General features: G+C 35.5%; 1 protein-coding gene across 1 annotated transcript in view; it reads right to left on the bottom strand.

Annotated features, from left to right (window-relative positions):
• Positions 1-26436, bottom strand: part of PAPSS1 (3'-phosphoadenosine 5'-phosphosulfate synthase 1) — a 44144-nt gene that overhangs the window by 10584 nt on the left and 7124 nt on the right. Inside the window, exons 3-11 of the mRNA XM_015810280.1 lie at positions 25935-26170; positions 24035-24173; positions 22407-22525; positions 17401-17514; positions 16457-16568; positions 14392-14597; positions 12354-12489; positions 9579-9847; positions 2168-2397 (exon numbers count right to left, since the gene is read on the bottom strand). Coding sequence (XP_015665766.1) covers positions 2168-2397; positions 9579-9847; positions 12354-12489; positions 14392-14597; positions 16457-16568; positions 17401-17514; positions 22407-22525; positions 24035-24173; positions 25935-26170 — 1561 coding nt within the window. The remainder of the gene's footprint in view (positions 1-2167; positions 2398-9578; positions 9848-12353; positions 12490-14391; positions 14598-16456; positions 16569-17400; positions 17515-22406; positions 22526-24034; positions 24174-25934; positions 26171-26436) is intronic.

The raw sequence follows: 26436 nt of genomic DNA on the forward strand, positions 1-26436 counted from the left end.
GTGGCCGGGTACAGCTAGTATGAAATAGATCTCCTTAAAGCTAGTTTCTGTTACAAACATAAAACCTGCAATACAGATAGTCCTCGATTTACGACCACAATGGAGTCCAAAATTTCTGTTGCTAGGTGAGACATTTGTTAAGTGAGTTTTGCCCCATTTTACAATCTTTTTTGCCACAGTTAGGTGAATCAGTGCAGTTGATAAGTTAGTAACCAGGTTGAATCTGGCTTCCCCACTGACTTTGTTTTGCTTTGTCAGAAGGTTGCAAAAGGGGATCACATGATCTTAGGACACTGCAAAGGTCAGAAATATGAGCCAGTTATCAAGCATCTGAATTATGTTCATATGATCATGGGGAAGCTGCAATGGTCATAGCTGTGAAAATCGGTCATAAGTCACATTTTTCAGTGCCACTGTAACTTTGAACGGTCACTAAATGAACTGTTGTAAGTCAAGGACTACTCATAGTGAGAATATTCATTGGATTGCTCATCAATACCTATCCTATACTGAGGGAAAAATCACAAAACAAAATGCTTCATTTTTAAAAGAAAAATACTTATTGCTGTTTTTAGTAGCAAATACTTTTTTTCTGATGATACTTTCAGACACTCAGATGTGATACTAATCAAAGTTTCCATTTGGATCTAAATTGGAAAGTGAAATTGTGAGGCAAAAAGGAATTAGCGAGTGGCTTATATAAGCCACTCCATGACTTTACTCATGGTTTTATGATATGACCAAAGTTTGGGGGTTTATTGTGAAATAGTACTTATTATATTAAAAACACAAACCAGGCAACCTTTGGAATGGCCAGAATTAAAAACAATATCCTGATGTAACAGCAAGAAATTATGGATAATGTAACAGACCTTAACTCACATAATACTATACAGAACAGATTATAATTATTTTAAAAGGTTGCATTAATAAAGTTGCATATTTAAGCCCTGAGGAAACTTAGAGCGTTGTTTCATCTCCCCTTCTGTATAATGCCTTTAACTGAGTTAAACTTATGGTGCTTCAGAAGAATTAATTACTTAAACCACTTTGTTACACACACACAATGGGGCAAACTGATGATCAGTACAATCCACTTTCAGGATTATATTAATATATTAAAGCTGTTCCTAAAGTGTTAAAAGTAACTTTCTAATGCAAAGATGGGAGGTTTTTTGCAGCTACAATTTGCAACTGTGGTTTTTTTTAACAATAGTAAACTGACTTCTGTTTTCTGCACTGGTGATGGTTTTCAGTCCAGTTTTTCTCCAGTATTGAATTTATCACCCAGTTTTGGAAAGACTAAGGAATTGCATCTCTTTGATTTTTAGTCTTTTCTTAAAGAAACAAAATGGAGATTGTTACATAATTGAGAGAAGAGAGGCAACAATTTAATTCCTCAACTGGCTGTAGAAAATAAAAAGCTGAAAATGTTGCACAATCAGTCACGTAATAACTGTTCCTTTCTTCAGCTATGAAAAATATGTTACATTACATTAAATGACAGGAAGTATGTTAAAATGATGTATTTCAAATTACCAGACTCTATTCTCTCATCAAGAATAACTATGTGAAAATCCATGCAATAGATTACCAAACACTTGTATAAAATCAGCAGCACTGCAGAGAATATATATTCCAACATAGGATTATTTATACAGAAAAAAAACAGACAAACTTGTAGTTTTCATAGATGAGAAAATGTCTGTAATAACAAACATACTAAAACTTTAAACATGTAGTTCAAAGCTTGTCAAATGGTTCAATAGTATCAAAAAGAACTTTATTCCCAAGTGGAGAGATTAAAATAAAAAAAATTGCAATATGATCTACAGTATCATGACAACCAAAATTTTCCATTATAAATGTGAGAACAATCTTTGGGCCAATTCCAGGCCACCCAGAATAGTAAAACAACTATAGATAAGCTTTTAATTAATTTAGACATAAGTCACAGGATATAAGAAGTTAAAATGTATGATTTCAAATTATAGGTTTCTAAAGTATACAGAAAATGGACTGAATATAAGGCCTGAGAAATAAGAATTTATTTGGAAATTAAGCAATTTATGGTGAGATACAATGGCATGTAAAACCAAACCCCAAATCCATACCCAAAATATTATGTGGGACATTCATTTTTAACCCCACCACCCCTAAAACTTACTATTGTGAGTCGTAGTAATCCATGCACTTCTTTTTCTTATTATACGCTGCCACTCTGAAAGGTACAATTTCCAATGTTATCAAGCCTGGTGCCATAGTCAGGACTTTGGCACCATGGGTTGGATCATAGAGGTCTTTTCCAGTCTCAGGATGTGGCATTCCAGCGGGATCTCGGCCCACTATATAGAAGTTTGCTCCAGCTACCATTCTCGCCCTGCAATGCCACTGAACCTAGAATAAGATTCAAGATATTAGCAAAAAGCAGAACTTGAAAAGAAGGTGCAAGAGACATAAAAATGATTTCTAATAGATAAGAGAAAAACAGGTGTCTTCTGATCAAGGGCACATCTACTATGGTTGTCGTCAACTTATTTACTGTGTGTTAGAGACACCATCAAAAATTCTAATGCACAAAACAGTGCATGGCAGTTTGTACAGCAGTTTTACAAACAAACAGAAGGATGCCACTTATCATTCCAGAGAATCACACTGAAAGAATGCCTCAAAAATTTCAGTGTGAACACACGTACCCATAAAAGAAAAAAAAGACAATCAAACTAGTAGGTAGCCATGCTCCATTGGAAGCAGAATTCCAGAGAATAGCTCTCTATGTAATAGTGTCCTGTTTTTAAACCACTAGTTAAAATGTCTTTTAAAGTTAAAAGAACAATAAGAAAAAACTTATTACTTTCTCAGAGGTGCTTTTCTCATAAGGCAACTAGACTATGTTTTTTTCATTGAACAAGAAATTTTATTTTTCCTTGAGGAAGAAGATGTTTCACTTCTCATCCAAGAAGTTTCATCCAGTCAAAACTGATGAAACTTCTTGGATAAGAAGCAAAACTTCTTCTTCCTCAAGGGGAAAAAAAACCATTTCTTCCTCAAAGAAAAAACATAGTCCAGTTGCCTTTTTTAAAAAAAAATCCATCTTTGAGACAATCATGACCTGGATGACTGTGAATCTCCATAGACATTTATTAATTATTTATATGTTAATCAAGAAAAAAATAGCATCTGGGAAACTATGTATTTTCTAGACTGAGTCGTTGCATGTTTCTTTCAAACTGAGAATATATTTCACATGGATGTATTTACATGTACACTAACAAATATGTTTGTCATTTTTTTGGCAATGCAGTTTCTCCGCATAAAGAATAGCCAAAACTTTCAAGAGAAACTATACATATGTTTTGCCTAAGAAAGGGGGAAATACAGAATTCTTAATGAAAAAAGGTGGTAGAAAGGAACAAGAGATGCACAGTAATAACAGTGGTTTAAACCTCTTGACAAGGGCTGTCATCAAATTAAACATCAGTTAAGTGATATGCATAAATTCACGTGAAAGTCAAGACAGTTCTGGATGCACACGTCGCCATACTTTTTTCCATTTTAGATTATGTGTATGTGTCAGAACACGTATCATCCTAAAAGAATGGTGTTGTTTTCCATGCGTGAAATGGAAGTGCTTTTAGTATATACAGTACTTGTATTTTAAAAAAACACATATATATTTATTAAATATTTTTTAAAGATAGGCAACACATCTTTAAGATGAATCAACATGTTGAATATTATAAATTTTGTTATGCAATTTTGTTCTCATTAATATATTGAACATTGCAAATTTACTTGTGAGATTTACAGATTCAAAATACATTCTGAAACAGTATTTTAATTATTATTTTATTCCTCCTATCTGAGGATTTTTTACCACCTAGAAAAGAAAAAAGGAAGGAAATTGAAATCCTAAATGTTTCTAGAATACTATTCCTAAATAGTAATTATTTTATGCTAATCAAGAGATTTTAAATCCATGTGCTTTCATTATAGGAATAATTTATTAATTTTTTTTAAAAAAAATCTTAAAACAAGAATTCTTTATTCTGGAAGCTATAGCAATCACTTCCAATAAAAGTATGTAAAGGACATGCAAATACTATGAGGTGGAAAAGAAATACATTCACCAGGTTTATTTTTTCGCTTTTTATCTTGCAACCAACTCAGTACTATTCACAAACTACACAATATATATTTCCAGGATTGCCATAAAAAAATTACCCAACAGACATGGGTTGTTTTTAAATCTAAGTCTTCAATAGTACCATTTTATATTTAGTAGACAGCATTAGATTAGCAGTACTAAAACATTTCTTTTTCTGGAGAACGCTTGATACTGGTATATTTTCTATGCTTTCATGACAGCAAGATTCTTTTCAATTGTCTCCGTACATCCAGATGGCTACCTTCTGCAAATAATGCTAAATAAGAAAATTGGTTTCTGGGAACACAATCTGAATTATATGACTACTGGTCTGCTTACACAGGATGATTGCACTTTACAAGAGCTACAAAGTTGATTTGGCTAAAGTATGGTGAGCTTGATCAAGATGGCTTTAAACTTATCTCAGTTTATACACACATTCATGGTGTATTGGGGTAAGCAATGCCATCCAAAGGAATAAGAAATAAAGAGCCAAAAGAAAGTAACTGATGATATAGAAAAAGGAAAATAACACAGCTAAATCAGAAGAAATTAATGGGGCTACAGCAGAACTACTCAAATATTTAGCTAAATTTTCTCCAAGAGAGAACATATTCCACCAAGTAAATGTGAGAAGTAGACAAAGGGGTAGGATTAAAAGTCTGAAACTGACAAACATGGGGCTCAAGAATACTGTATCTACTGCATTTACATCCTAAACAAAGAAAACTCTAAATTTAAGAACAGCATCAAGGGAAAAATAAAGAGTAAAAAAAATATATAAACACAAGTCAAAAATTCTCTGCAAATGTCCCTGTATTGTTAATCTAATATTGTCAATTCAGAACAAACTAGACCTGGAAATTGCCCTTTTGCAAATAAAATGTATGCACGTGACAAAGTTGTATGTGTGCACATGTGCAATGTGTACCCTATGTGCAAGGATATTGCCAGGAGTCCTCAAAAAGGCACAAAGAATAAAAGATTAACTGAATAACTAGTTAGCATTAATAGCCTATAAGCAAGCAATACCATCTATTACTTTCACTATCATATGCATTTACTTTTTCATACACAATTAAGCATACATATATAAATAGATACATATACACTCCCTTCCTGCCTTCTGGTACAAAGAACCATCATCACTACCTTAATACAGAATAGAGATGGGTTAGAAGTAACAGACTGTTATACTGGAAAAGGAAGTAAAGAAAAAAGAAGGAAGAAAGCTAGATAGAAATAAGGCAAGAAAAGAAAAGTAGGACAAGACAAGACAAAAAAAGAGTGAAAAGCTATATTTAGGCATTATGTAGCAAGAAGGATGAAGGATACCTCACTTGGTAATAATATTTGGGGGAAAAACCTCTTTCATCAAGAGGTGATTAAAAACTGCGTAGGAATTAGTAATAAAATGTGGCTACAAAACAAAAAAAGGAAAATGCAAGACTGACCACATCATCCAAATACAATTTCAAAATCACAACGAGTAATTATTCTACTTTATTCTGCTTTGGTCACCGATTCTGTTCACCATCTGTTAAGATGAGTTTAAACACACCAGAACAGTTTCAGAGAAGGGCAATGAGGTGACTAAGGGAGCAGAAAGTCAGTCCTATGGAAAAATATGAAAGTTACCAGGAACGTTTAGTTTTCAAAAGGGAACTGTATATCTTTATATACCTAAAAAGGGTGCCATACTAAACACTATGACCTTCCTTAGTATTTTCTATCACTCTAGAATGCAGGATATGGAAATGGATTTTAAGATATGAAAGGACAGATTATAACTGATTGTTAGGGAAAAAACTTTAATAGTAAGAGCAATTCAACAATGAAAACATTCACTGGAAGAAAGTAGATGCTAGTTATCTGCCTGGGATCCCTGCACTAAGAACAGGTTTGGACTCAGCAGCCTAAATTATTTTGTACAATTATAGGACTCCATGATTCAAAGACAGGTTTGGGGTTTAATGCAACATGCCGTCCTGACAAACCAAAAACTGAATTTAAAAGAACTTTAAATTGGAACAATTTGGAGAACTATGAAAGATATTTAAATAGAAATCCTTTGTACAACAACATGCTAACATTACCACCAGGAGCTACATCATCCACTGCCAGAGATTTGTATCCGGACCACAGAAAAGAGTTCTGCTGATGGGAGAGAGGCATGTTGCAAAAGCTGTTTTTCCCTATCACCCTAAAGTTTTGATTGATGGAAGATTCACTGGTAACAAAGACTCACAACTGTACCTGTTCAGCTCAGGGCATTTAAGGATATTGTACATTTGAGGAGCTACATTCAGACTGTTACAAGGGAAATGCAATAAAGTTGACAATTCATTTTACAATAAGCATTCAGACCATGTGTGAGAAAGTACAGTTTTGAAATGTATGCAAACTTAGTTGTAATTGTATATACATTCATCTTTCCCATGGAATCTAACAAATTTGCTTTTCTAAAGAAATCACTGGTTTTCAGTATCTTTTGTTGCCATGTGAAAACAGCCTATCTGCTGAAAATATACTTGCCTAATTTATTTGATGACATGTCATACTTTATAAAAATGTTATATAAAAAAAGAAGACAGAAAGAAAAAAGTGATATGTTTAGATTTAGTCCTACAAAACATAACCATTAAATCTTTACTGACAGGAAAGCTATGTTCCAACACTCGATAACTATATTGGTGTAGCAGCTGTCTGTTCTGCAAATCATTTGTTTTACAGAAACAAATCTGGTACCAATGTCTTCTAAATGACCTAAAGAAAATGATTAAAGGAAAAGTTGTCTTTTATTAGTTGGCTAAAACACAATATTGGCAAATGGTTTTCTGAAGTCATTGGAAAACACGGAATAAATTGAATAATGTTTCTTATTTTATTTGCAATCATGACTTAGGACTACAAGTGCAGTTCTTCTTCCTCTCCTTGCTTCCATGCCCTCCAAACATAGGAAAGAATGCCCACATACATGGCATGGATTATTTTCAGTAGTCACAATAAAAATGACAATACACAAAGAATGTGAATGAATGGAAAGGTTCCACTGAAGTTATAATTGGTTTATATCCAGTTTAGAGTCCAAAGGGTGAATTATTAACAAAAAAAATATTTTTGAATAAGCCATTATTTTAGACATGTAAAATGGAAATAGGGTTAATCCTTTCCATTCATTCTCCTCTCAAACATTATCTCAAATCTCCTACAGATATTGTACTTCATTCCAATACACATAGACTCCTCAAAACTTGCAGCCTTGTGAGTTGAGATTCCAAAATGCACAGAGGGCCGTAATATACATTTTGCAGTTATAATCTACCTTTCTTCAAGATGTTCAAGGCAGGGTACATTATATTCCCCCTCCAATGGACTTTGTCATACAATAAGCTTAGTCATTATACTGTATCATACCGATCTTTTCACTGATTGCAAGAAGGAACCAAAAATGTATGGAGCAACAATAATAACAAACACAGCTCTGATCTTCCTCTACTATAATAATATGATACATTATAATAGAATAAGACCTAGAATTATTTCAACTTAGTATTCACCCTCAGGATGAACATTTTTAATATCATGTTTTGTTAATTCTGCCAGCAATTGTTGGATCAATAAGCATTATTTTTCCTGTCAGAATTATGGAGGAGTATCAGATTTTTATCAGATAGCTTATTACACCACTGTACTTCCAGTCATTGAAGAACTGTATCACACTGTTGAACTAAGATTGTGATAAGTAAGTTGTGCACAACTGAAATTCATGTATTTATTTTGGAGTAGCTATTAAGGGAAAAACACTTCTACCAACTTGAAGGAATGATGGATTTCTCAAATTTGATGTTCTCCCAAAGTACTGAATTCGTCAATCATAATTCTGAGACTATGGGATCAATTTGAGTTGTCTTTCCAGACTCCCAGTAACAAAGCTAGAGCAAGAAACGTAGGAAAAGGACAGAAGTATATCAAAAAGAGGTTTGAGCCAGAAATCTGGAACCTACTTGGCAAATTGAAGGTTAGCATTATGTATTCAGTACAATCCCAGGATTGTAGTAGTTCACATAAGCTGTCCATGAGGTATCCCTCTAAATGTTTTCAATTAATTTTACTTTATGAGGTAATGGAAGTAGAACTTTATTAATTACTGAGGAATAACCATCTTAATCATTCTGAATGTACAGTATTTCATTCCAATTTTAATTCAATTACTATGTAAATTAAATCAAATTTAGCTCTGTCCTGACTTCACCCACATTGGAGTACAATGCCTGCCACAATGCTGAAGGCTCTTTCTGGCCCCTAGTTTGAGAAAGAGCAGCACCGTGTGGCGATGCCATGGTTTCTCTGCCCAGCAAACAGTATTGCATTGCTTCAACCTCTGGCATCAGCAGGAGGAAGCAACAGGATAGGATTAACATCTGAGCAGATAAAGTAAATAAAGTTCATGCTGCCTGACTGGTTTGAAAGGGACCCTGTCTCAAGCCTCTGGCTGTTCCAAATGTCAGCAAAAGGTAACAATCGCAATGAAAAAAAAGCAAGCTAAAGAACAGCAATATTTCATGTTTGGAACACAATTATATTTCTATTCCAACCAATGACAAAGTTTTTCTGTTGCAAGTTTTTCCTTCATATACATCTATTAAGACATCAGGTTAACAAAGCCATGCAGCGAACTGCTTTCTTAGCATAGTTATATAGTTACAGATTGGAACAATTCTGAAAACAATTCTTTTTCATTTCTGGACTAAGGCAGAAGTAAGATGATTTGTTTTCTTACCAAATCGTCTTACTTACTTCAACAAGATACAGTGTTCAATATGATACAGTGAATGGTTTGAAGATAATGAAAATTTAAACACAGAAAGAGAGGAATAGAAGCGACCCCGGTGGATAGGAAGTGAAGTGTCACACACATGTATAGAATAGTAATGGCAGAGAAGTTCAATATCACAAGTATCACCAAAAAGAGCAAAATAATTTAAGGCTTTCTGCCATTTCTTCAGTCAGTGTGCTTTCAATGGTTTACTCACGCTTGTCTCAACTCCCCATACAGATCTAAAAGAAAACACTAGAATGAAGAGGAGTTGGGAACCAGCTGTTCAATTCTGGCTATGGTTCAGTATGTTAAGAACACTGTAACTTTGTTGAAACGAAAAGATGAAGAAATAGAGTAAGGAGCTTGTCTGTAAACAAGAAACTTCTGAAGATCAACGCAACAGGACCTTTCTATTAAGGCCTCTAAACCAAATTTTATAAACAACTCATGGCAGGAAAGTTCTGGAGAACCATGAATCAAACAAGGGTCTTGTGGTGAAGCACTGCTGCCTGGAGGAGACCGTATTGATAAATGAACTCAGGAAGTCAGCTGAAATGAACAAAACAAATGGATGAAGGACTTAGCAAGCTGTGGTATATGACGTCGTACCTCAGTTGGTCCAGCATACATCATTGGAGAGGGAAATATGGCCACAACAGTTGTTTCTGGATTCAATATTCCTTCCTCTAGCACTGCTGCATGTTGCTTCATTCGCCACATCAGAGGAACATCATCATCCTTTGTCCAGCCACCCAGAGGATGCAAAAGCAGAACTGGGCGCCTGTAACCTCGATCCAGAAGCTGCTTATGAGTATCCTGCATCAACAGGGCATGTCCATTGTGCACAGGGTTACGCAATTGGAAAGCAAAGACAGCATCTGAAGAAAGAAAGGAAAGATGTCAACAATTCTAAAAGTAACAAATCAACAATTCTAGTAGTCAATGACAAGCGAGCACCAATGTTTTATTCAACTCTGTTTGGCTTGTAATATATTAAAAAAAGGGGGGGAAGGATGGTCAGAGATAGCCAGTTGCAGAGAGATGTCTCAATGGATTATCCCCCTAATTATGGCTAATGTTTGAAAGATCAGAATACAACAGTATGAACGCTGATATGATGAACTATAGTTCTACTGGTAATCAACAAAATCCTATAGTCAAGAGTATCTGGCTCTCATTTCCCTTAAAGAGGACATTATGTCAATGCTATGTCATCCCTATTTCATGCCAAAGATCTATCAAACCACTGCATATAAAATACCTTGACACTGCCTACTAATATAAGCTGCGGGGGGGGGGGAGAATAGTACCAGCAGGAATGTTTAAATAGCTGCCAAGAAAAGTGCAAGCTAGCACTAAGGACATGAAAGATATCCAGCCACTTAATGTATTTGCTTTCATCAATGTGGTTTTTGTATGTCTTAAACTCAAACTGAACTGAATCCCACAGCTAAAGCAACAGGATTTCCCATCTACCCTCCCCCCACCAAAAACAAACAAACAAAAACCCCAAAGGGGGGTTATCACCTCTTTATCAAAGTGAAGAAAGGAAGCATACATGTAAATAAGTGAAATATGGTGATGGCAACATATTCAAAAGCTATTTCTCTATCCCCTGCGGCTGGCATGGTAGGCCAACTCTACTATACTCAGAGATAAAAAAATATCTGTACAGATGGATTGTTGATGCTGGAATAGGGCCATATTCTTCAACAAAATTATAAACTTGTTTATATTCTGCATGCATCCATAATTGTTTGCAAGTTATTTTTCATATTTATTATGGAGAACTTCAGCAGTTTTGTTCTGATTTCATGATTGATTTTTTCCCCATAAGCATTCAAGATATGCAAAAGTCAAATTGTTCAATTTTAGACAATGAACTACTTATTTAAATCAATTTAACATCCAGTTTCTAAACAATAACTAGTTTATCAATTTTAAGTAAAGTAAATACTGCCAAAACCTCAGTTCCAATACATCCCAGAGAAGAGTTTTAAGATTGTGAACTCAAATGTTAATTATTTGAAGGAAATATTTGGAGCCAAAATTCCAAGATAAAAAATGCACACTTTAAACAGAGTTTGAGATTGGCAGTCATTTTTTCCCACTTAGAGATGGAGTGCAGGAGGGAGAAGATATCATGGTAATATTTCCTGAGGCCAACAAAAGTCATAAAATATAATATGCCATCTGTAAAGTTTTCAAAAGTCTTCATTAAGCAAGATACTTAAAAATTTAGGAGGAAAAAACATAGACGTGAAATGTGGCTAAGTTTTAAGCCATATCTGCAGCAGATTAGCCATTAAAGTATTGCAATAGTTTGCAGTCATAAAACTGGGCTCTTGCAGATCCAGAACAAATATCTTTATTTATAATATGTTTTTCTTTTAAAGTAGCAACTCTAACTTCAAGCCCTCTTACCCACAATTTTTGAATATTAATCTACACACTGGTCCTGTTTTCCCCAGCTATAACAGCACAGAAAAAGCAATCTGTCAGACTACTATTGATCTGTTTCTTATTTTGCCAGCATAATATAAACTGGAAAATGCTAGAGTGAAAACAAACTGACTATACCATGGTCTTCTTCATTGCTAGGTTATAAGCCTAGAAAAGTCTTTCCAAAAGATTTTTTCTTAAACACTTTAATACCATTTATCACCACTGAGCATAATATTCCTATGTTTGTTTCCATATAATACAAAACATAATACAAAATAAATCAAAATTTATCCAGATTACTGGAGACCATAGTCCCAGACAGCCATTATGGAAGAGGAAAGTATTGTGCAGGCAGTCAAAAAGATTTGGAAGTTAGGGTTAGTGTACTCTTTTGGAATACCAAATCTGCCAGTTCAGAATGCAGTTAGAAACAGTGAAAAAAATTTGGCAAAACCTATTATGGCTTTGTGTGTGTGCGCTTCTCCCCCTTTACAGTTATTGGTTTTCATGATTGCAACCACAGAAACAATGTTCTGTTGAAAATAAAGATCGGACTCTACAGCAAGGGTAGGCAATTAATTTTCCCAGGGAATCACATGAGAAACTGGAACTGTTGTGGAGAGCCGATGCCCACCCCACCAATGCTGCTCCACCCCCACCGAAATTCCTCCCCCATCACTGCCTTGCCCCATCTATGCTGCTGCTCTGACCCTGACGATGTCACCTGCCCTGCCAACATTGCTATGCCCCCCGCCAAGACCCCCTGGCAATGCCCCACCTCTCCTGATGCCCCCATCCCACCGACATCACAGACCAGACAGGAACAGCTGAAGGCCCATAAAATGCACAGGTCTGCTCCACAGCATTGTCCAGGGCAGGTTTCTAGAAAGTGGCAGCCAGATTTTCTTCTTTATTACCAATTGCCGTTTAAGAACTCACCAGCATTCATGTCTTTGAACTTCTGCTTTAACTCAGCAGGTGTGAGACGATACTGGTCAAGACCATCATTCCAATAAATTCGATCCAGGACTTGAAGATCACCACCCACTAGCCAATCCCCTTGTTCCATAACCATCTACGAAATGTAAGAAAGCAGACTGTATCAATAGCAATGTGAATGGGGACAAGATAACTTATAAGAACAGTTGCTCTGAGCATCCTAAGATAGTCTTGGTTAATCCCAATATCTGGTATTGTGACTTTTGAGTTGCTTTGTGCCATGAATTACTCATATACACAAACATACAGCTAGTCCTCAACTTATAACCGGTCGCTTAGTGAATGTTCAAGTTATAATCTACCTGAAACAGGGGATCTACGACCCGGAACCAAAGTTCTGACAGCCCCTGCCCACAGTCACATGACCACATTTCGAGCACTCACCAACACGTTTATGGTCGTTTGCAATGTCCTGTAATCATGTCACCACATTGTATGATGGTTTTACCACCTACTTCTGGGTTTTGGCAAAACTGCACCATAGCAAATAATGGATTTAAGTTAATGACCATAGCACTTGCATTTACGATTACTGTGCTAAACTGCTGCACAAAATGTCATAAGATCAGGTCAATCACGTAACCAATCCATTTTATGACTGTTACAACTTATGACTGCATTGTGCAGACTCCATTATAGTTGAAACTCAAAGACTACCTGTATCAGAATTTCTGATTAACTTTTCCCAACAATTTCATATTTCCTCAAACTTTAGGTTAGCATGTCATGCTACTGTTTTGCTACAAACACTATGTTTTGCATTGCCATACATTGATTTATCCTAATGAAACCTGAAAAACAACCTGGAAAATATGTCTTTATACCTCTTCAAAAACTATGGTGCCATTATATGCTGTCTTTAAGAAGACAGGATGGGGTTGATTTGGGCGTGATCAGTAAATCCCTGGAATTGAAAAGACTAATACGGATTAGCAGATAGCTTTATAGCATTAAATTAAATTGAAACATTGACCAAGGTTTTAAAGAATTATCAAATTTCAGGGATCATAGTTAACAGAGTTTTTTAAAATTAACAGCGTTTAAAAGATTTAAAACAAAACTTCCCAAAGTTGACAAATTCGCCAAACATATATATGCTGAAACCTAAAAACAGTAACTTTTGATTCAAGACTCCATTTAACCACAGAGCTCACTTTGAACCATTCATTGTCTTATAGCCTGACTGATCTTATGGATAATTACTGTAGATAAGCCTACTGAGTACTGAGTACGATCAAGAAAAAAACAGGAATTATATCACTGATCCTGCTTTAAATTATCTTGAATCTAAATTTAGCTTCATCATTACAATTAAGAGATCAGTTTAATAGATAATTTAAACTGCTTGTCAAAATAAAAGATGAATTGAATGCTGGAATCTGTTATTTTAATCTGGTCAAGGCCTGAGGCAGAAAGGGCAGATGTTTTTCTGTCATTACTGCTGAATAATTCATTTCAGAGTGTTTCCTCTAGGATCACAAATCTATATTTATAAGCCAGATGAGAGAAATTGCTGTCCAGTTCAATGACAGTATATGGGATTTACATGAATTTGTTTGTACCAAAAGATATGCAATCATTCTAGACTTACTTCAACAGGCTAAGCACAAAAAGATTGTAGAGAAATGACTAATGTAACAAGAGTGTTATATGAAAATCTATTAAGGCTTGTACCATAGGGCAGAGGTCCCCAATCTTTCTGGTTCCACAGACCAGCAACAGTCACGGCGGGGAGGGGAGGTGAGGGGATGGTTTTGTGCATGCAACCTAATCCCGCATATGTGCAAATGAAGCAGCATATGGTCACCCAGTACCGGTGTATGGTCCGGGGGTTGGGGACCTCTTTCATAGGAAACATACTGCAACCACTCCAATAATCTTATTCACCAACGTTATTTATAACCATATTTACACTATAGAAGGACTGCAGATTAACAATAACATTAGATTAATGATAACATTTGCTTGAAAAAGCTACCTTGATATATGGGTGCTCTTTGCATGTTGTTCCCCACTGTCTGGCACAACGTTCTTCTTTTCGCTGTTCATAGAACTCTGGGTTGCGAACAATAGCCACACGCCGATCATCATATAGCAAAGCAAAAGCTGTGCATCCATCCAGTCTCTCCTTGTCTTCTTCTGTAACTGACAGCACTATAGGCACTGATAAATTAATGATTCCACCTAAAAAAAGCAGACATTTGAATAACAAGGATCTCCAAGTCTCCCCCAAAAATATTAAAATTAAGAATAAGAAAACCAGAACAATCAATTTCCAAAATTCAGAGCAAGGTACAGCTCTTCATGTACAATTCACTTCTAGAATGGAGAGAGCATTGCCCAAACCTTCAGATCTATTGGTTCGGAAGGAGGAATGGAACATTTCAGGAGCAGACTATATGTTCTGCACACAATTATTCTAATCTATAATGTTCTGACTGTATTCATCCTTTGATGATGAATAGATGAGATCCATTGCCTGCTCTGTTCTTGAGGCATAGACCTGCTTAGCAGTTCTGGATTTTCATTCCTCAGCAATGTGATCAGAGTAACAAATAATAAACTACAGCTCATACTGCTCTAGGATAGCAAATGAGTGATTCCTTTCTCTGCCCTGCAGTGTCTTTTATTCCAACATTTCATTTTCTCTAAAAAACAAACAGCAGCTCTTGATCAAACCCTTTTTTCCAGCATTGATTTGCGGCTGCAATCTTTTCAGGGTTCTGGAGCAGTTCAATATCATTGCACCCCAAAGAAAAAAGTTTACATGAAAGGACCCATATTCCTGACTTTGAAGATAAAAGCATTCAAAATTGGGTGTTCACAGGTTATTTTAGCATAAAATTTAAATTCAAATTTCACCAACATTTTCTAATCATATATTATTATAAAATTGATACAAAGGCAGGTTTGGCTTCATGAAATATTTTATTTGAAACTAAACATAAGAGAAATAATTCAAAGACACTGATTTATTAGTATAGTAAAGCTACTATTCAAGAAATCCATCAATGCTAATATTACATCAATTATAATACATATTTTATCCTAAACTGATCAATGTTATTAACAGTTTACCGTTATTCCAAAATATGAGTTTACTATAATGATGAAAAAATATGTTTGAGCCCAATAGTTTAAACATACATTAATAAACATTTTTTTCAAAGTTCAAACCCAGTTAGCATGGCCAATGGTAGTGGCCAAACCATCTGGAAGCTTCCAATTTGCCTACTTTTGGACTGAATCTTTACTACTCCCTGTTTACTACTTCAAGTTTCAACAATTGCCAAATTTCACTTTGTTCGTGCTTCCAGGATGTTTTTACCTGAAATTCTAAAACTGGCATTAGTTTCCTATTCTAGCATGTATTGTTAAAATACTGGATATTGTATACGGTATTGTGATCTATGCTTTTAAGACACCACCTCTTTTCTTATATCTCTAATCGTTTTTTTGTGAAGCTCATAAAGAATCCTGGCAAGCCCTTCTCTATAATAACCCTTTCTTCCAATGAACCTTCCATGTAAGCCAAAACAATGAAAAGATATAGCCAGAACACAGGTCATTGAGTAAGAACAGGAATATCAATTTATATTTTGCTGAAACTTTTTCTGAACCTAAACCCATATTGCTCTATCAGAAGCATGTCAAAGACTCATTCTCTAAAATTTGTGGATCTGGCTAGGACAAGAATTTTAAAAGTGTTTTACATATTTAATTAAAATTGAATATAACTAACATGATTACTCTCCAGATGTATACTTAATAATGTCCCGCTTCTGTCACATTCAACTTGTAATTTTGTTTTGAAGTCTCCCAGGGCCAAATATAGCCCAAGACCTTGAGTTTCAAATAAACAATGGTTGATGAAATATAATGGCCCAGCTCCGAAAGAATAAGGATATTTTCAAATTTCTAAGTTGGAGTATAGCCAAATTTTTTCACACACACAGCTGATTATTATTAAGTGCAAATGGGAGAAATATATATAGTCTCTCTGCAAGATTAATGGATCATGTGGTCAACTTGAAATGTCTTACCATCCAGTAGACAGTCAAAATGAAGGCACTGAAGATATTCTCTTTCTCTCATAAAGCCATTAAGTGGGGTTGCCCAGCCCTCCGCAAGAACTTGAACCCACTGCATATCAACCTGTAAATATATGTTTCATAAGTACTAGATTCTGGGCACCATCAGAATAAAAGCATCCATTTAGAAAGACAACATGAGAAAAAATTGGTAAGTTATGATTCTTAGTTCATCCATACAGAGACCTACCATACCAAAACAATACAAGGCCAGTGTCTCACAACCTTGACAGCTTAAGAATGTGTGGACTTCATAGGCTGGGAAATTCTGAGGGTTGAAGTCCACATATCTTCAAGGTTGAGAAACACTGCATAAGAGGATTATAACATGCTTAAATAATTCATCATTATTAAGAATAAGAAAGCAGAACAACTTTCTATGTGTAAGCTGCTTATAGAAACCATCTACTTCAAGATTTGTTCATATTTGATTGTATTCATTAAAAATGTTCATTTGAAGTTTTGTGTGTCTACTCAAGTATGTATGTAGGAAATGCAAGAGATTAATTAAACTGTGTAGGGGTACTTTAGTGAGTTATAAAGGCTATAGAAAAGAAATATCAATCAAATGGATCTGTAAATCTAATTTAGGAAAATTAGATGAATTTGAAGGTGGAAAACAATTATCTCTTTTTTGTGTTTGTGTTTATCTTTCAAAACTGAGCCAGGCTCGTAAATAACTATCCAATTCGCTCAGATGAACAAAGTATTTCTGGCAGTAAAACACATATTTTCACAATCTGGATGGCTGGGAGAGTTTTTGTTTGTAGCATAAAATACAACAAAGGTTTATAGGTAAGAAAAGATGTATGGCACAAATAACTAACTCGAGTTATATGTGAACAAGTGAGGTACTATAGCTACTTGTGTAAACTTTTTTGCAAGTTCCCCACTACCTTATTTATTTCCAGAGTTGGCAATGTGTCTGCATCTGTTTTGGCCAGCTTAAGCTTATTTTCAGGCACATATAGTTCTTTCACCTCGTAAGAGGCATCCACTGGTACAATATCCTATAGGGAAAAATGGATAAACAAAAGTTATTTAAGCATCTCTGATGCTAAAAAGCAATTTTCACAATGTCACTTGGATTTGTGCTATTAGTTTAGTACTTGAGGTTTCTGAAAAAACAGTGCTATTTCTGGAAAATAGCAATAGTAATAGCATTTACACTTATATACTGCTTCACAATGCTTTACACCATTCTTTAAGAGTCAGCATATTGCCCCCAACAATCGGGGTCCTCATTTTACCGACCTCAGAAAGATGGAAGGCTAAGTCAATCTTGAGCCAGTGAGAATCAAACTCCTGAACTGCTGGCAGCTGGCAGTCGTCAGAAGCAGCCCCTGCAGTACTGCATTCTGACCACTGAGCCACCAGGGCTCAAATGTAGCACACCAGAGAATTCTAAGAGGTGTTAATAAATTTATTTGGTATAGGTAGTCTTCGACTTACAACAGTTCGTTTAGTGACAGTTCGAAGTTACAAGACCACTGAAAAAAGTGACTTAAGACCATTTTTCACACTTATGACAACTGCAGCATCCCCATGGTCATGTGATCAAAATACTTGGCAACTGACTCATATTTATGACAGTTGCAGTGTTCCAGGGTCATGTGACCCCCCTTTTGCAACCTTCTGACAAGCAAAGTCAATGAGGAAGCCAGATTCACTTAATAACCATGTTACTAATTTAATAACTGCAGTGATTCACTTAACAACTGTGGCAAGAATTGTCATAAAGTGGGACAAACTCATTTAACAAATGTCTCATTTAGCAACTGAAATTTTGAGCTCAATTGTGATCATAAGTCAAGGACAACCTATATTCCTTTACAGCCCTAATATATTTATCAACCAGAACTAGTGATGTCAATGGAGGAAGAAGGGAAAAGAGGAGAGAACTTCAATTTTGAAATGTTCAGGTCCATAGATCCCAGCAATGCCATCTCCTCCGAGTTCTCCCAGGAGAATACATACAAGCAAGAAAAGACAGTTTTCTCCTCCTTCACTTTTTAGGGAACTGGACCAGTTCCCTGCCTTCAGAAAAAGTGCAAAAACCATTTGCTCCCTCTCAACCCATTAAATCATGTTGCATAAAGTGCTGCTCAGAGAAATTGCAGCTGTACAGTCTTTTATTCCTCATCTCCTTTCTCTGGGCATTGAGAATGGACAATCCCCAAACTACTAACCTATGGACAATGCCATTCCCTTTCGCAAGAACGTATTTTGGATTAAACCAGTACCGTACAACATAACATTTGCTGAACAGCACGTAGAAGTATGCAGACAACCAGAACAACACTCAAGTGGGAAAGGAACATGATGGAGTCACCACAAAGTTAATTTCTCGCCAATGACACATCCCCAAAATTATTTATAACTAAAAACAGTTTTAAAATTTGGTGCCTAAGCAGCCTTTTCTCTCATCCCAAATAAGAGCTATATAAACTTTACAAAGCTGTCGGGTTTGCTTTGATTTTGAAACTGGAAAAATACCCTGAAGTTTCCTAAAATAATGCAGTTGTTCACAAGTCATAACAAACATTGTCTGGTCTTCAGTTCTTCCATTTACTAAAAGTAATATGAAGCTGGAATATCTTCAGCAGAATATTCTCAAGAGATACAGGAACTAGATGAACTAGGAATCCTCTATCTAAGCCTAATTAGCATAGTTTGAGTAAACAGCTTAATAGGATACAGTGGGTACATCAATGAGAAATTAATAAGGGAAAGGATTCTCAAAGGGAACAGCAACTTGTCCTATGAAGCCAGATTGTTTATAAGCAAAAACTGATTATTTGAAAAACATCCATCAAAGCATTTAGAAATCTGCCACAAAGGTTAGTGCTTATAGCATATGGGCAGCTGCCATTTAGTCCTCTGAAAATGCATATGATTATCTACTGACAGATGCAAAGACAAGAACTACTGGTTTCAAAAAGAACTGGACCCTCTTTTTATGCATTATTATTGCATAAAAACTGTTAAACAACATCGTTAGAAAATTTGGGACAAAATAATATTTAAGCCTGGTTTCAATCTTGAAACAGATAAAAACATAGAGCATGTTCTATCACATTTGTGCAAAAACTAGAGCTATATTTGAATCAAACAAACAAGTCTAAAATATACTGATCTCAGCATCAATTTAGGCAGTTATGAAATTCGTCCATTTAATTTTCAGTATATGAAAAGATGTGAAATATAGCTTCTACCTGCCTTAAAAAGAAGGCAATCACATTGATAGAAGGTACTCAATGAATGCACAAATTCCATTTCCCAATAATAGAAAATGCAATTGTTTCAATGTAAGATTTTGTAACTATTTAATAGTAAATATTATTTCTTTAACTGACAATTGTAAAAGTCCTTTCTGTATCATAATAGTCTCAAACGGCTAAAGCGATACTTGAAAGTTATATAGAGTTACAATTAACAGTTTCAGAAACTTGGAAATTTTAATATATTTATATCATTAAACTAATGAAATGATTTATTTACAGAACTTCAATTTTATACCGGATAGAAATTATAAACATGCCAAAATTTACTATTTATTAAAAACAAAATATCATATTAATGTTTTTATGAAACACAGATTAGATTTGTATAAAGAGAAACATTTAAATGTATATTGTTTTATTTTAAAAACAATGTGTTCTAAAGAATCTCTTATCAAACTAATAAGACTGGGAGATTTTTATTGTAAAATACTATTTTCTCACATTAACACAAATGGAAACAATTTTATGAGGTAAAACATTTGCTTTTACATAACATGCTGTATTTTTTCTACTTTGTTTCTTCAATGTAATTTGTTCTAAGCAAAAAATTAATCATGTCGTAAGATTCTTATCAATTTTGCTAGTTTAAAATTGGTATATAAACAAAATTTTAAAATTAGGCTGAGAAATGAAACTCAGTTCCTGAAAAGGGCAAGTATTCTAAAGTTTTGAAATATTTAAAGATTTAAAACATACACACACATGCACACACATATAATATATATTTATTAAATGTAATGTTCCTGGTACATATATACAGAGTAATTAAATATTAGTTTATACTAAAAATAAATCCTCAACTCCTATTAATTTGGAACTGCTCAGTAGAAACACTATCTTAGAAGGCCCTCTAGTGACAACTTGAAAATTGTGCTGATTTGAGAATTAATTTACTTAAAAAAATACTCCAAGATAATAACTAAAATACTTATTGCTCCTAATTTCAATACCCTTGTCATAAGAAACTGACTTTGACATAGGTACAAATGCACTAAACTTACATTACCTTAATTTACCCAGCCAACAATATATTGTATAGTACAGGTACTCTTCGACTTACAACAGTTCATTTAATGACCATTCAAAGTTACAACAGCACTGAAAAAAGTGACTTATGACCATTTTTCACACTTACAACCATTGCAGCATCCCCATGGTCACGTGATCAAAATTCAGATGTTTGGCAACTGACTCATATTTGACAGTTGCAGTGTCCCAGGGTCATGTGATCAGCTTTTACAACCTTCTGATAAGAAAGTCAATAGGGAAGCTAATTTAACAACTTCAGTGGTTCACTTAACATTGTGGCAAAAAAGGTCATAAAATGGGGCAAAATTTACTTAACAACTGCCTCCCTTAGCAACAGAAATTTTGGGTTTAACTGTTGTTGTAAGTTGAGGACTATTTATAGTAATTGAGAATTGGATAAAAACTGTATGCTTACTATGGAATTGTATCAGTTATGAAATCAGTGCCAGCCTAACAACAATCTTACAGCAAGTTATGAGGATTCCAGCATTGCTGCCCAAACTAATAAGCCTCTGATTAATAAAAACACAAAAAAGAAGCGGTGCACTGAGTAGTTTATGAGGATGCAGTAGGATTAGATATTACATATATAAAGTCTGAAGGGGGTTAAAAAATATGTTTAACTGTGTATATTTTCAGTATAAAGATTAATTTCAAGACATGCAAAACAAATTATGAATCTCTATCAACCTGCAGGGTGGAAACACTTTTAATCTTAGCTTTGTATTTTTTCCAATGAAGTGCTTGTAACTTGCTATTCTTTGACATTCTCCCCCAACGTATTTTCATAGTTCAGCACGCAAGCTGAAGTTGGAAGATGACTAGGTACTGTATGTAAAGATGTACAGTGGCCTGTTCTGTGGAGTCCTGTACAATACGGTAAAACTTACTTGAATAAAAGACAATTATCACTAATATGCATCACTTATATTAGAAAACATATTTCCCCAAAATCTGATAGTCTGAATACTACTGTGGGGCCTATCTTAGGCTTGCTCCACCCTCATCTTGTTATATAAGGAGAGGGCTATATTTTCAGCTCCCACAATCAGTTAAGGACAAACTCTCCCTAATCACAGAATAGTAAATAGTAAAACAAAAGCCAACCATATTTGTAATTCTGGTTAGAATATTTCATCCAGGTCTGTTTCCTCACCTTTGATTCTAAATTGTAGTTTCTCCACTGAAAACATTTTTCCCATGGTTATGTAAACCAAAGAATGGAATATATATTATCACAGATCAAGTCAATGCTGCAAATAACTTAAAGAGAACCAATAAAACCAGGATATTCTTTCATACTGATACATAAATTGTTAGGATGATCACATGTCAACTTCAGAGAATCACTATATCAACAGATACTTCTAGGCTTTATGGAATACAACACAAAATTTGAAAAATTCAAATGCACAAAAGTTGTCGCTATGGTCTAGAAAACTGGTTTTCAGCTCGCAGAAATATCTTAAATGTTTGGCAGGCTTTCTCCCTACAGACATACCCCAACACACGGACAGGGGTGAGGACTGAAGGGGAAGCCATTTTGAGCACAGGAGAAATTTAGAATTCAGTATTTAGAGCCTTCGTACCCGTTCTTGTAGAAGTTCCACAACTTGTTGAACGCAATCATTGACATCACAGGAATCTGTTTTGAGCACCAACTCGGGAGCTTCAGGTTTTTCATACTCTGAGTCAATGCCAGTAAAACCTGCATGAAAAACAAAACTTAATATACTTCAGCACTTCAGGTGAGATTTTTATTATTCTGTTGGTCCTGCACAAGGAAGTGAACAATATGCTATAGAATTAACATATACCTCGATTGCTATAGCAACTGATTTTTTTTTAACCCATTGTATGCAAAGCTGGATCAAGGTGTTTGCAACAGTACAAATTTAGGTATTTACTCCTTATTCATCCTACCTGAATATTTACTAATGTACACGAGTTTGAAAGCCAAAATAATCCAGGCAAATTCAAATGTTAAAGTGATATCAGCAAAGATTTTTTTAAAAAACCTAAACAAGCAAATGTTAATCATTAACGTTCAAGAAAAGAAGTAATTAAAACTTTTAAATATATCTACTTGTTCTGCAATGGCAAAACCACAGTACCTTTTTCAATTATGGAAGCTTAGAAGGGCCACAGTATTCTGGCTAAGCTAAGGTGTTTGATTTGCAATGTCAGATAATTATAAAGAATCACAATTCGTATATACTGTACATTTAATGAACATTACTATCACCTACAGAAAGACATTTATTATAATCCAGCTTGATTCATAACTCCAATGACTACAATGAGATAATATCCATCTAATGATCTATATTAACAAAAAGTCAATTAGAGAGCATTTCTATCTGCAGACTATTTTCATCTGCAGATAGATCAAAATAAATCTTTACAAAATAGAAAACAAATGATTCTAAGCCAGTGGTGGCGAACCTTTTAGAGACCGAGTGCCCAAAAACTGGCCCCGCCACTGCTCCACCCCCTGCCCCGCCCCCCATCCCCCACCGCCTGCCCACAGGGCCACTCACCACCTCCAGGGCCCGCCGATCGCCCAGGCAGCCCAGCAGCATTATGGCGGTCATGCCCTCTGCCCACACCCTGCAGCATTAACTGTGCATGATGGGGTGTGAGGGCAGTGTTTTATCTATGTGCCTGGCTGCCATGTCCTTGGCTGCACTGCTCCGCGTGAGACATGCTCAGGGGCGACTCTCCTTCAGAGGGGGATGCTGGAGAGGAGGGGGTCGCGGGGGGAGGCAAGTCTAGGGCAACGGCAAGTGTGCCACAAAGAGGGCTCCGAGTGCCGCCTCTGGCATCCATGCCATAGGTTCGCCACCACTGTTCTAAGCCATCGGAGCAAATGATATAAGCTTTCTTCTGTAGCCTTTAGAACTGTGACTTCATACAGCATCTAAATACAACTAGTACTGGCTAATATATTAGATTGTGGTTTGTCTTAGGCATACTTTGTTGAACAAGGCATAACACGTTGATTAAGCTGGAAACTTTGGTCTACAAATCACAATACTAGATTTAAGCATCATTTTAAGCCAAAAGTAAACAAACTATGTTACAGCATGAAACAGGAACTGAACAACAGTCTCTCAGTTCTGCATCATAAAATACAAAATGGGTGGGGAAAAAACATATACCAACCTAAGTATTCTAAGAAAAATGGTAAAATGTTAACACTCAGGCTCATCCTCACCTTTAATTTCACCAGCACGAGCTTTTTTATAGAGGCCTTTCACATCCCTCTGTTCACAAACATACAATGGAGCATCCACAAATACTTCAAAGAAAGGAAGACTTACTACTTCATGAATTTGTCTTGCATTGTTGCGGTCCTAAGAACAGCAAAGAAAAAAAATTCTGCAACAAAATCTTTTATTACATATTAACATATGTAGCCACAGCTCCATTATACATGTGCTAATATAAGGAAAGATTAATACAACCACCTTTCCTTGTAAGCCCAGTTCAGTAACTAAACTTGACTGCAATTAAATTAAGTCCACTAATCTTGATTTGCAAAAATTCTGGCTAGATTCCCATTTTTAAAATTTATAGTTATTTGAGCAAACTATAGCTGCTGGGGTCACATAGAACTGTAAGGTATAAACTATGGTTTATAAATTGCAATGTGGGTTTCATATATCGTTTTAAACTGAAACCAATGAATTAGAACTTATAAAGTCCAAACCCTTGTTCAGTGCAGTTTAACAAGATGTCTAAGCCCAGCCTTTGCCTGCAAGAGTCAAGTTCATAAATTGCTCTAAGCCAGCAGTAGGCAACCTTGTCTCTTTTATGACTTCAACTCCCAGAATTCCTGAGCCAGTGTTTTTGGGAGTTGAAGTCCACAAGTCATAAAAGAGCCAAGGTTGCCTACTCCTGCTCTAAGCCATATTGTAATTCATCCATTTGTAGCAGAACATGATTTGCTAGTATGGCAAATCAGGTCATTCTAGCTTAATATGTATGAACCACCATATCATGTAACAGTTATTTAAAATCAAACTTAGCAGCCCTTCTACCGAATAAAAGACTAAAGGGTAACCTAATATTTTATTGTACTTGAAATTGTACTTTCCAAATTATATTCCAAATACAAATCACTAGTAAAAGAAACAATTTGCAATTCCTTCAAATCAGAATCTGTCACTAATATCTAAGTTTATTGTCATTAAGTTTTTATTCACTGCCACCACTTGGGAAGGAAGAAGTGCTTCCTTAACTATAAGGTTGCAATACTAATTACTCTTGTATTTTTCAACCAATATCTATAGTTTGCCAGAGTTAAACTGCTTTTATTCATGCCTGAATTTGAGAATGGTCAAAAATTTTAGAGAATCTAATTGCTCAAAACACTGATCTATCCTATAAATAAAAATAACAATTATTATTAATCCAATAGAAGATAAATATCTGTAGCCCAGAGTTAAACCTTATTGTTGTTTGTTCTTTGATTGGTTGCTTGCAGGCATCTCATTACCCAATTTGATAAAATCACAAGTATGAGTGAGTGTAGAGTTTGCTGCCCATTTAGATACAGTAGCTTGCCCTGCCAGTTTTGTTGAGCGTGAAGTTTCCTTCTTGATGGTCCTTGATTTACATATTGTTTTCTGCTTTGTTGTTTGTCTGGTGCTGATCCCTGCTTATGAAAGTAGACTACTTGAGAGGACTTGTAATCTTTTTGTTTCTTTCCTAGGATGATGATGATGATGATGATGATGATGATGATGATGATGATGATGATGATGATGATGATGATGATGATTTCATATCCCACAAAATATCCCTTTTCTCTATTGGGGGTATGACAAGTTTGTATAGTTTAAATATGGCTTTTATGCTGTTTTAACTTTTGATTGGTAGCCGCCTGGAGCTGGTTATAAGATGGACGGCTATATAAATGTTTTAAATTAAAATAAAATAAAATAAAGTAATACTGTTGTGAAAATCTATCCATCTGAAGTGTGCAAGAGATTCCACACAAAATTTAACTTGATTCTATTGTCCATTTTCAATAATGAATTATATGATCATATCCTAGAAACTATCAATGGCAAAATGGAAAGCATGCAATAAAATTAGGAAAATATGCTCACCTGGGTATAAGGAGAAATAAAGCTAGTAATGCACACTAAGCCAGCATCTGCAAATAATTTAGCAACCTCAGCAATCCGACGTACATTTTCTTCTCTGTCTTCTGGTGAAAAACCTAGATTCTTATTGAGGCCTTGTCTGATGTTGTCACCGTCTAAGGTATAGCATGGAATGCCATGGCATACTAGATATTCTTCAAGTGCCATACTAACAGTGGTCTTTCCAGCTCCAGACAGTCCTACATAATTTTCAAACAAGCAAAGTATTAATTTGTTTCACCTATGCAGACAACTATTTTTACAAGTCAACCACATGTTTACTGGATCCGTGCCCCTCCTGGCTGGTGCTGGCAGCTCGGGGGGGTGCACGAGCCTGGCTCCAGGGAATTGTAAACGCTTCTTTGAGGGAGGGTGCCTTCCCCACGGCCTTGAAGGAGGCGGTGGTAAGGCCCCTCCTTAAGAAGCCCTCCCTGGACCCAGATGTATTGGCTAATTATCGCCCGGT

The sequence above is a fragment of the Protobothrops mucrosquamatus genome, unplaced genomic scaffold, assembly GCF_001527695.2.
Source record: "Protobothrops mucrosquamatus isolate PMUCROS unplaced genomic scaffold, P.Mucros_1.0 scaffold_4, whole genome shotgun sequence".
Classification (NCBI taxonomy): Eukaryota; Metazoa; Chordata; class Lepidosauria; order Squamata; family Viperidae; genus Protobothrops; species Protobothrops mucrosquamatus.